Source organism: Corylus avellana, chromosome ca5, assembly GCF_901000735.1.
Source record: "Corylus avellana chromosome ca5, CavTom2PMs-1.0".
Lineage (NCBI taxonomy): Eukaryota > Viridiplantae > Streptophyta > Magnoliopsida > Fagales > Betulaceae > Corylus > Corylus avellana.
The window spans coordinates 51,806-63,494 of record NC_081545.1 but is presented as its reverse complement, the minus strand read 5'-3'; the positions used below and the strand labels follow the sequence as shown (position 1 = coordinate 63,494).

Here is an 11,689-nt window from a genome sequence, read left to right as displayed (position 1 = left end):
CAATCAATCTCTATGTGTTTAGTTCTCTCGTGAAAAACAGGATTGGCAGCTATATGCAAAGCAGACTTGCTGTCACAGAAGAGTAATGCAGCCTTTGGATGAGGTATATGAAAATCATGAAGAAGAGAGATAAGCCATGTTAGTTCACAAGCAGTAGATGCCAAAGCCCTATATTCTGCCTCAGCAGAAGACCTGGAGATGGTGTGTTGTTTCTTTGATTTCCAAGAAACTAATGAATTACCAATGAACACACAGAAACCAGTAATTGATCTTCTAGTATCAACACAACCTGCCCAATCCGAATCTGAAAAAGCCTTTAGACAAAAATCTGACTGAGCAGAAAACAAAAGCCCTTGAGCAGGAGAGTTCTTGACATATCTCAGCACTCTAGTAGCAGCATCTAGATGAGGTTGTCGAGGTTGATCCATGAATTGACTCAAGACTTGAACAGAATAAGCTAGATCAAGCCGAGTTATAGTAAGATAAAGTAACCTGCCAACCAACCTCCTGTAACTAGTTGGATCAGAAAGAAGATCCCCAACATCCTTAGAAAGCTTAAGATTTTGTTCAATGGGAAAAGAAACAGGTTTGGAAGCTAAGAGACCAGAATCTTCAAGAACTTCTAGAGCATACTTTCGTTGAGAGACAGAAATACCTTCTTTGCTTCTAGCAATTTCAAGTCCCAAAAAAAACTTCAAAGGGCCTAAATCTTTCAGCTTAAACCTATCATTAAGCAAAGTAATAAACTCAGAAACTGCTTTAGAATCATTGCTTGCTATGGCCACATCATCAACATAGATTAGAAGAGCAATGTAAGAAACACCCTGAAGCCTTGTAAACAAGGAGTAGTCAGCCTTAGATTGTACAAAGCCAAGATCAATCAAAGCAGCAGAAAATTTAGAAAACCAATTCCTGGAAGCCTGCTTCAGACCATATAAGGACTTGGTCAATTTGCAAACCTTGTTCTCCCCCTTAACAGCAAATCCAGGAGGCATGGTCATGTACACCTCTTCATCTAAGTCTCCATGCAAGAAGGCATTATTAACATCCAATTGATGAATTAACCAACCCTTGGCTGCAGCAAGAGCTAAGAAAACCCTAACAGTGGTCATCTTGGCCACAGGTGAGAAGGTCTCATGATAATCCAAACCCTCACATTGGGTATACCCTTTTGCTACCAACCGAGCCTTGTACCTCTCAATGCTGCCATCAGACCTATGTTTCACTTTATAAACCCACTTACACCCTATAGGATGTTTATTAGGTGGTAGAGTAGTAACAACCCATGTATGATTTGTTTCAAGTGCAGTAATTTCAGCCTGCATAGCTGCACGCCAATTGGCATCCTTTACAGCTTGATGATAGAATTTAGGTTCAGACTGAGAAGAAATAGCTAAACAAAAGGATCTGTGAGAAGGTGACAAATTATGGTAAGAAACAAAAGAAGACAATGGATAAGCCTTACCTGAATCTGCATCCATTAAAGGAGATTGAAGTGGAGAAGTGAAAGCCAGTTTGCAATGAAAATCCTGCAAGTAACTAGGTTTGGATTTTACCCTAGTGGACTTTCTAAGAGGTGGACAGGGAACAGGAGTAGAATGATTAGGTTTAGAAACAGAACTAGATGAATCTACATCTGCAGAAAGATTAGGAACAGAACTAGGTGAATCTAAATCTGCAGAAATAGGTGGGACTTGAGGAATTGATGCAGGAATGTCAGAAACAGAATCAGGAACAAAATGACTAAAATCAGGAACATTAGAGGAAGAAGGGGAATTATGTGGGATTGGTTGTGGAAAAGATGATGTAAAAACATCTTCATCTGAAAAATCAGGAACAGGAATGAATGGAAAAACATTGTCATGCAGTTGAGTAGATGTATGATCCAAATGAGAAGCATAAGGAAAAATTGTTTCATGAAAAACTGCATGTCTAGAAATAATAATGGAATGAGTATGAAGATTATAGAACTTGTATGCTTTCATGCCATATGGATATCCGATGAATATGGAAGGAATAGCCCTAGGATCAAACTTTGTTCTATTCCTAGACAAAGTTGACACATATGCTAAACAACCAAAGACCTTAAGATGAGAATAGGAAGGCACAACAGAATAGAGTAACTCATGTGGAGATTTATTGGAAAGTAAAGGTGTGGGAATTCGGTTTATAAGGTGAGCTGCAGTAAGAATGCAATCTCCCCAGAATTTCAAAGGAAGATGTGACTGAAACCGAATGGACCTTGCAACATTTAACAAGTGTTGATGTTTCCTTTCAACTATAGCATTTTGTTGTGGGGTCTCAACACAACTAAGCTGATGGATAGTGCCTTGAGCAGAAAAAAAATCATTCATTTGGAATTCAAGTCCATTATCAGACCTTAGACACTTGACCTTTGATTTGAATTGAGTTTGAACAAAATTAAAGAATGCTTGGATAAAAGACTTGGTTTGAGACTTATGTTGCATCAAATGCACCCAAGTGAATCGACTGAAATCATCTACAATAGTAAGAAAGTAAACTGATCCATTTATTGATTTAGTAGCCAAAGGCCCCCAGATGTCACAATGAACTAGATCAAATGGAAACTTGGAAATTGAAGTACTAACAGGAAAAGAGAGTTTGTGTTGTTTTGCCATTGGACAGATTGGGCAAACACTCTCTGAATTACAAGATATTTCAGAAACATGCTTATCTAAAAGCTTTATTCTAGCAAGAGAAGGATGACCTAATCTATAATGCCAAACATCAAGTGATGGCTTTTTGATGGAAGTGAAAGAAACATGCTGCTCAAAAGGAGGAAGAGAAACCGATGCTGGAACCTTGTTGTCTTGCAGCAAGTAGAACAATCCAGCTTCTTCCTTACCCACCCCAATCACTCTCCAATGGTGCAAACTCTGTATAAAACCATATCCAGCAAAGAAGATGAGACAACATCTTAGATGTTTAATAAGTTTGCTAGCTGAAATGAGATTGAAGGCAAAAGAGGGAACACACAAAACTTCAGTCAATGTAAGATTTTCTGAGAGTTTAACAGTACCAATGTGTGTGACAGCTGCTATGGAACCATTAGGTAAATTTACACAAGTTGAAACTACAGCAGTAATGGAAGTGAAAAAGGATGGAGAACTAACCATATGGTCGGTTGCACCAGTATCTATTATCCAAGAGTGTTTATGTTGTTTTGAAGATGGAACCATATTAACAAAAGTTGCAGAAAACACAGAATATCTTGGATTAAGAGATGAGTGATAACCTGATGCACCAACAGCAGAATGAGCAAAGTGTGCAGGGGGCTGTGCAGGGGACTGTGGTGATGACAATGAATACTGTTTCATCATATCCATGATGTTCTTGTATTGCTCAGAGATCATAGACAGATGAGGAGAAAACATTTGTTGAGCATGTAAACTAGAATCCTGCACCTGGTTTGCTGAATGCTGAATTGGTTTGCTGAATGCTGAATTGGTTTGCCTCGGGTAGATTTGAAACCAGGAGGATAACCATGCAATTTATAGCATTTCTCCACAGTATGGCCAACAAATCCACAATGAGAGCAAATAGGTTTATCTTTCCTATAAGTGTTTTGTTTGACAAACCTATTCCCTGAGGTAGATTTGGTCATAAAAGCAATAGGCTCATGATTGACAGTAGGAGAAGAAATAGGAGTAGGGTTGGAATTGGTCATTAGGGCAGAGGATTCATGGCTTAGAGAAGTGATTGTGATTTCTCTTTGTTTTTCCTCTTGAATTATAAGAGAAAAAACTTTATGTAAAGAAGGCAAAGGGTCAGTTAAAAGGATTTGAGCTCTAACAGCAGCAAACGAGTCATTCAGCCCCATTAAAAACTGATAGACTTTTTCTTGACTATGAATTTCAAGAATTGATTGAACTCTACCACAATTGCAGCAGTTGCATGCAGACATGGGTCTATAGTTATTAAGTTCCTCCCATAGAATTTTAAGCCGAGTATAGTAATGACTTACAGAGGAATTGTCTTGAGTAATGGCTGCAATGGCCTTCTGTAGTTGGAAAATCCGAGGACCATTTCTTTGGGAATAGCTTGCCTTGAGCTCATCCCACATATCCTGAGCAGACTTGATGTAGATTATGGTGGAAGCAATGTCCTTCGAAACTGAATGCAGAATCCAAGAGACTACCATGTCATTGCATCTGGTCCATGCTGGAAGAAGACTGTCACCAGCAGCTGGTTTTGGCATTGAACCATCAACAAAACATAACTTGTTCTTCGCACTCAGGGAAACAAGCATGGATCGACTCCATGTGTTGTAGTTATCCTCTGAAAGTGCACTGCCAACCAGATTAAGTGCTGGATTTTCTCCATTGCTAAGAAACAGAGGGCTCGAAGGATCGATGAACTGATTATTGAAACCAGTGTTTATAGAAGCGGAAGATGAAGGATTGAGAGATTGTGCCATTGAAGGATTGAGAGATTGTGCCATTGAAGGAATAGGAATAAACTTCACAAAGTGAAGGGCTCTGATACCATGTCAAGCAAAGCAAAGCTTTGTTGCATCAATGGAGAAACAGAGTAATGAAGATCAAATGAGGAGAAGGGAAGAAAGAATAGAGAGAAAATCAGAAACTTGTATGCTGTAATATTTGATCTTAAACTGTTACAATGAAGAGAATCAGTTTATATACATGAAATCAGAACTTAGCTAAACAAACTAACTTAACTAACCAACAACAGAAAAACAGAATGAACAGAATGAGAAAAGAATAAGTTTGTTTAACATGCGTGCATATATCTGAAAAGCTACCTGCTTCCATGGGAAACCTTAGCTTTTTGACTTACTTGTCTATTGAGTTTTGCAATTTCTCGGGTTCCATTCCATCTTCACTTGGTAACCTCACTAAACTCAATGTTCTTCGCCTTTCAAATAGCTCTCTTGTGGGTAACATTCCTCATTCACTTGGAAACCTTGTTCAACTCTCTCATCTAGTAATTTCCAGGACTCAATTGACAGGCCAAGTCCCTTTTAGGCTTGTAAACTTGCCTCAATTGAGTTATCTTGATCTCAGCCATAATCTTTTGAGTGGTGAAATAAAATTAGAGAATGAGACACTTGCTATCATTGGCCTGAACAACAATCAGTTAACTGGTCCAATTACTTTTGGGCCTATGAACCTCACAAACTTACGTGTCTTGGACCTTGCAGTCAACAAGATTCATGGTCAAATTTCAAACTCAATCTTCAACTTCAAGAATCTTGAATTTCTTTATCTTTTTGAGAACTACTTTAACGGCACTTTGGAGTTTGATGAGTTTCTTAAGCTCAAACATTTATCTGAATTGGATATTTCTGGTAATCAATTATCGTTACTCATTAAAGAAACTAGTGCCAAAGCAACTCTTCAAAAGTTTCAAGTTTTAGGATTTTCTTCATGCAACTTGAGCGAGGTTCCAAATTTCATAAGAAGCCAGCATGAGTTGAAGAATCTAAACTTGTCCAACAACAAGATTCATGGCCAAGTTCCAGAATGGATGTGGAACACAAGCACAACAAGTCTAGAGGTTCTTGATCTTTCCAACAACTTGCTCACAGGCTTTAGTCAACATCCAATTTTTCTTCCATGGACTTCTCTACAAGTTCTGGATCTCAGGTCAAATTTTCTCCAAGGATCACTTCCGATTCCACCAGTCTCCACTTTGTATTTTTTTATTTCCAACAACTTAATCACTGGAAATATGCCAGAATTGTTTTGCAATCTGAGTTCTCTTCAAGTCCTTGATTTGGCTAATAACAACTTAAGTGGTTCACTTCCTCGATGCTTTGACAACTTTGCTGAATCTCTATTGGTACTTGATTTGCGAAGGAACAAATTTCAGGGAAGCATTCCAGAAACTTGGATAAATGGAAGCCAATTGAGGATAATAAATTTCAGTCAAAACAAATTTCAAGGGCAGTTACCGAGATTGCTGGCTGAGTGTACAATGCTAAAGGTCATTGATCTTAGTGATAACCAATTCAATGATACGTTTCCATTTTGGTTGGGACATCTTTCAAATTTAAAGGTCCTTAGGTTACGGTCAAACAAATTCAATGGTCCAATGGAGACGCCTCAAACTTATTTTTATAAGTTCCCCAACATCCGAATCCTTGACATCTCCTACAATGATTTTATGGGAAAGCTGCCATTAAGACTTTTTGAAAATTGGAAGGCCAAAAAACTTGCGGATGAGCATATGTTAACATATATTCATGAAAGCTCAGACTTTCAAAAAAAAAGATATTGGTTTGCCGATGTGGCTTGGGCTGCTTATACTTACTCTATGGTGATGACAAACAAAGGAAACGTTGTTTTCTATGAGAAGGTTCAAGAAGTGTTCACGGCCATTGATTTCTCAAGCAACAGATTTGTCGGTGAGATTCCTGAATCTATTGGAAATTTAAAGGGAGTTCAATTGCTCAATCTTTCTAATAATGCCCTTACCGGTCATATCCCATCATCTTTAGGAAACCTTACAGAGCTAGAAACATTAGACTTTTCTCAAAACAATTTGTCGGGGGAGATTCTACAGCAGCTAACACAACTTACTTTCTTAGAAGTCTTTAGTGTTTCTCATAATAATCTCGCAGGACCTATACTACAGGGGAAACAATTTGATACATTTGAAAACAGTTCATTTGAGGGGAATCCAAGATTGTGTGGGAGAACATTGACACGGAAATGTGAGAATTCTAATGAGCCGCATTCTCACCCTTCAATCTCTCAAGAAAGTCAAGACTCTGGATCACCATTTGAATTTGGTTGGAAAATAGTTGCGATTGGATATGGATTTGGATTTGTTGTTGGAGTAATCATTGGGCAGATTGTGATTGCAAGGAAATATGATTGGTTAATGAAGACCTTAAGAATAAGGCCATTGGGTGGGAGGAGACACAGAAATTAAATAAAATAGTTGGACAAGATACCCACTCAAAGCCATGTATGCATTTATTATACCCGTATGTTTCTACTTTAATTTTTTTTTTTTTTTTTTTGATGTAATGCATTCCTTCCCTTTTTCATTATTGTTTTGGTGTATTTTGGAATAGTGTGGCATTAATATGTTGTATGTAAAATGCTTTGGTGGGATCTTTTATATATATTTCTATAATTTTTGTTGTTGTAGTAGAGTGCATTACTTATCCCATGATTCCATTTGATAATTTTCGATTACTTGAACTTGGTGGGAACACAAAGTTCTTCAGACTTGGCAGTTTTCTATTCCTAATGACGTTAAAATTCAAGTCAAGCATGCATAGGAACCAAACATATGTTATTCATAATGTCTTTTGTATTTAATGGATAGTTCACTTGGTTAAAAATCACACTTTATAAAACGTAGGCAATTCAATTGATAATATTCTTCAAAACTACTAAAATATTGCATATTTCTCCAAAATCAATAAAAAAAAAAAACAAAAATAATCTTAAATTTTGATAATAAGATGAAAATTACTTTATTAACTTCATAGTAAAAAATTGCTTCTTAAAAAATGGTTAAGAATTATCTGCACAATTATGTCCGTTAATGTTAATGTTAACTGTGGCATCTTATCAACAACTAGACCTGCAATCTGTCACGACCAGTTCATGGTCACATGTCATCGAGACGCGTGCCTATGAGAAACGTGGAAAACCGTAATGGCCAGTACGCACGTGACACTCATACTGTTCGCCACGTGTCATCTTGCACTTGAGTTTTTCATGGTCAGCATGTATCCTCTCTCTCTTCTCTCTCTCTCCCCACCACGTGGCGTTTGTTCGATCCTACAGTACGGCTGGGCAACTAAAATACGCATAGTCAACCACAATAACGAAACTACCCCCTCACTGCAACCGGCCATTACATTAAATCCGAGAGGTCATTTTCATAATTTCAGTGTTTATTACCGTGAAACACACTCCCCGATCTTTTCTCGGTTGCCACGGTGCCACCCTTCTCTGCTTTTCATTTGCTCCCCAGCTTTATCGAGCTTCCACACACCCGCTGAGAAAGAAGATTGTAGCATTATCTTCATCACATAGTAAGAATTCTTCATCTTCTGTTTTGCTTTCGTCTCTGTTTGTTTCAATTCCAATTAATCTTTTATGGTGATTTGGTTTTTCTGATCTTTTTTGAGTTGGAGTTCTTGTCAGGATAAGCTTTATATCATCTATCGAATCTATTTGCGTCTAGGTTTTGGGTTCGATTTAGTTTTTTCTCTAGCCAATTTCGTAATTTGTGATAATTGAAGCTCAATCTCTGTATTTTGCCAAAATTTGATGCTAACAGTAACTTCAGTAACCCAAGATGACCCCTTCGATGCTTCTTTTGCTGTATACCCCTTCCATCTGAACAACAAAATGGGTTGCATGCTTTACGTTTTAAAGAAGACCGATGAGGGGAACATAAATTCCAAATTAAGGGGTATTGAAAAATCTGAAGTTCCTGTTTTAATTGTTTCTAGTCGGTTAATGTTGAAATCTCATTTCTTGAGTTTAATTACCAAACATTTGAAATTGCTACGTTTTTATGTCAGAACTGTTAAAGTCTCCAAATTTTCTTAGCGTGATTTTGCAAGAAAAGGTTCTGGATGTGGTCTACTTTGTGTGTTACGAGCGGTCAATGTTATCTGCATGCCTAGAGTATTGTAAGGTTTTGAACACATGCTGTTGCTCATTGAACTTAATCTAGGTCTATTCAATGCCTGTTGCTCAATGAGCTATAGTAATCGTACTAATTATATTTGTTAATTATATTCCTGTGATGCAGGAGGAATTTTTGAAAATTGTTATTTTTAATTATGCATGTGTGTTTTAGTTTTCCTTTTTCAATAAGGATTGGGTTTTTCCTTTTCTATTAGGATTTGTTTTCCTTTTCCTATTAGGATTTGTTTTCCTTTTCCAATTAAGTTTGCCTTTTCTTTTCCTTGTTGGTTTAGGAGGTGCCTAACCTATATAAAGGCATCTAGTCTTTGTTGTTTTTTAAAATCCAGTTTATACTATCAATTAAATTTAAGTCTTTCAGAGTTATTTCTCTGTTTGCTTATTTGGGGCACTTAGGGATTTTCTCTTCCCTACTTGTTATTTTCTCTCTTCCTGAATTCCCTTTTCTATCTTCAAATCTTAGTTTCTGCTGCTTTTATACGCTGTCAGAACAATCCTAGTTCTGCCCGGCGTCATCCTGATAGATAGATCATGAATGGAGAGTTATTTGTTAACTCGTTGTAAGTTCAAAAATGGATTATGTCACTAATACTTGTCATCTATTGTAGGTAGCAAGTTGATCTATTGTGGAAAGGAACTTTTGTAAGTTAAAACATTGAAAATAGGGGATTCCGATGGAGGTTTGTCGAACTCACAACTGCTGAAACATTTGGGTGCTGGTGACTACTTGTCAGTTTGGAAAGGCTACGGGCCATATGGGATTGTGGGTTGAGTTATTATTGGTCTTCTCATACCTATATAGCTGTCTGCTCTGTTCCTGGGAAAGAAAAAGGAAAAGCAAAGAGGAGTTCCAGTACAAGTTGGTGGTGAGGCAGGTTATGCAGTTCGTTATGCTCGAGTTAGTGAGCTGGCTGAAGCTCCTTGGGAAGGAGCCACAACCATGGCAGCTCTATTTGAGCAATCTTGTAAAAAATTAAATCATCAATTACTAATTAGTATGACTAATTAGTAATTAGTATTTAATTAGTATTTTACCATGGCAGCTCTGTTTGCTCTATTAGATCAATATAACTAATTAGTATTTAATTAAAGAAAAAGGTCCCCATTTAAAATTGGGGCCTTAGGCTTCTAAATTTATTGAGCTGGCCCTAACTGGGATTAGAATAATCATCAATTACAGTATTATTACATTTGGATGCAGTTCCCGGCCCCAAATTCTCTGGAATTTATCTTCTTTTATATATGCCCATCCATCCGATCATCAAAAAGACTTGTTAGAATATAAGGTGACTCAGATGCATCCATTATTGAGTACTGCATTAATATGATTTCACATGATCACTAGCTGTAGTGGTTTCACTTTCACACTTTTTATCAACTCTTGTTTTCCCATTGCTATTGCTTTTGCCTTTTTTTTTTTTTTTTTTTTTTTTTTTTTTTTTAATGTCTTCCACTTGCGTACGTGTTGTAGTAAAGATTGGAAAAATTGGGTTAGAGGATGACAAAAAGACTCGGAAACTTGTTAACCACAATATAATTGTGTGATAGAATTATTAAATGATGGGAAAATTGGAATAATTCACAATAAAATTACGTACAGTGAATGTCCAAAAACCAAACTTACAAAAATAAAGCAATAATTAATGTCTAATTTACGTACGACCTTTTTGAGTGTCGAGTAGAAAAAGTAGTCCTAAGCAAATGCACCTTGCATGTTCCTTCCTATGTATGAAAATACTTTACCCCAAAACAAACCGGCTAATTAAGACCACAAGTGATTTTGTTCATGAATCCAAAATACCTCTTAACTTGCAGAAAATCATGTCTGAGGGACAAGTCAAGTCAAGCACGTTTCACATTATCTTGTAAATAAATGAATATATCTTGTAAAGTACGCTTTTTTAAATCCCACTTTAATTTCAGTTACACAAAGCCAACCATCTTTAAATTCATCCATTGAATCAATTTTCTCTAATAAACTGATCAATTAATCCATGTGCATGCTTCTGTTGCCTTAATTCGTTTCCTGGCCATGTGGCTGTAGAGATCGAAGACATAGAACCAACGAGTAAAAGAAGAGCAATTAAGCGCATGAATATGAACAGACACAAATCTTTTTTATAAATGTTTTTGTTTCACTACTCTTTACATAATTAGGAAAGAACTGCAAGTCTTATATACACATATAAGCATTGCATAAGTTTTTAGACCAGACGTGAATGATGATAATTAATATAGACACTGTTCTTATGATGTACGGCAATTACAACACTTTTTAAAAAGCAATGAATGCACTTTCTACAAAGGTATTACTTTCACTTTTTATGAAGATATTTTGTTACTTTCACTCTTTAATCAAAGCACTTTATATAAAAAGGTATTTTATTACTTTTAAACATCAATTAAAGCACTTTTTATAAAGTTATTATTTTCGCACTTCAATTAAAGTACTTTCTATAATATCTTATATTTTTCACATTTCCCCTATGCTTTTGTAAAATGAGTAATGTTATTATCTCCCCATTTATAACATATATTTTATTGTTGAAATAATGTGTTATAAGTAGTTTAATTCTTTTTGGTTTTTTAGTGTTTGACATAAAAAAACAACTTCAAATACTTTATATTAACCGTTTTAATTGAGAGTGAACAAATAGCAATATCCGAAAATAAAAGGTGTTTCACTATCTCTTTATGGGCCCGGTCCATAATATTACAAAATCAGCTAGTGGAAAAAAGATAAAAACATAAAAAAATAAAATAATAAAAAAAAATAAAATAAAATAAAAAGGAATTGCAATAGTTCAAAATGGCTTAGATAGTTTAGGGGACCAATTACAACTTTTTTAGTTTGAAAGGAAATATTGTCATTTGAGTGTAAGTTGAGAGAATAAGCGTAGTTTTCTCATAGTCTAAATTGATTACTATTCAATGATCGATTGCTTCAATCTCTTTGTTTCTTCGTTTAATATATATATGGCTTGAAAAAAAAAAAAAAAAAAAAAACCTAATGGAGGTTTTTTGGAAAA

General features: G+C 36.0%; 1 protein-coding gene and 1 long non-coding RNA gene across 2 annotated transcripts; both read left to right on the top strand.

Moving 5' to 3' along the window:
* Window positions 1-4,791: 4,791 nt before the first annotated feature.
* Window positions 4,792-6,918, top strand: LOC132180573 (receptor-like protein 33). The gene has a single exon (XM_059593448.1). The coding sequence runs from the start codon at window positions 4,792-4,794 to the stop codon at window positions 6,916-6,918; it is 2,127 nt and encodes a 708-aa protein (XP_059449431.1).
* Window positions 6,919-7,915: 997 nt separating this feature from the next.
* On the top strand, window positions 7,916-9,697 carry LOC132183200 (uncharacterized). The gene is made up of 2 exons (XR_009440374.1): window positions 7,916-8,038; window positions 9,269-9,697. It is a non-coding gene; the product is annotated as an uncharacterized LOC132183200 (long non-coding RNA).
* Window positions 9,698-11,689: the final 1,992 nt, after the last annotated feature.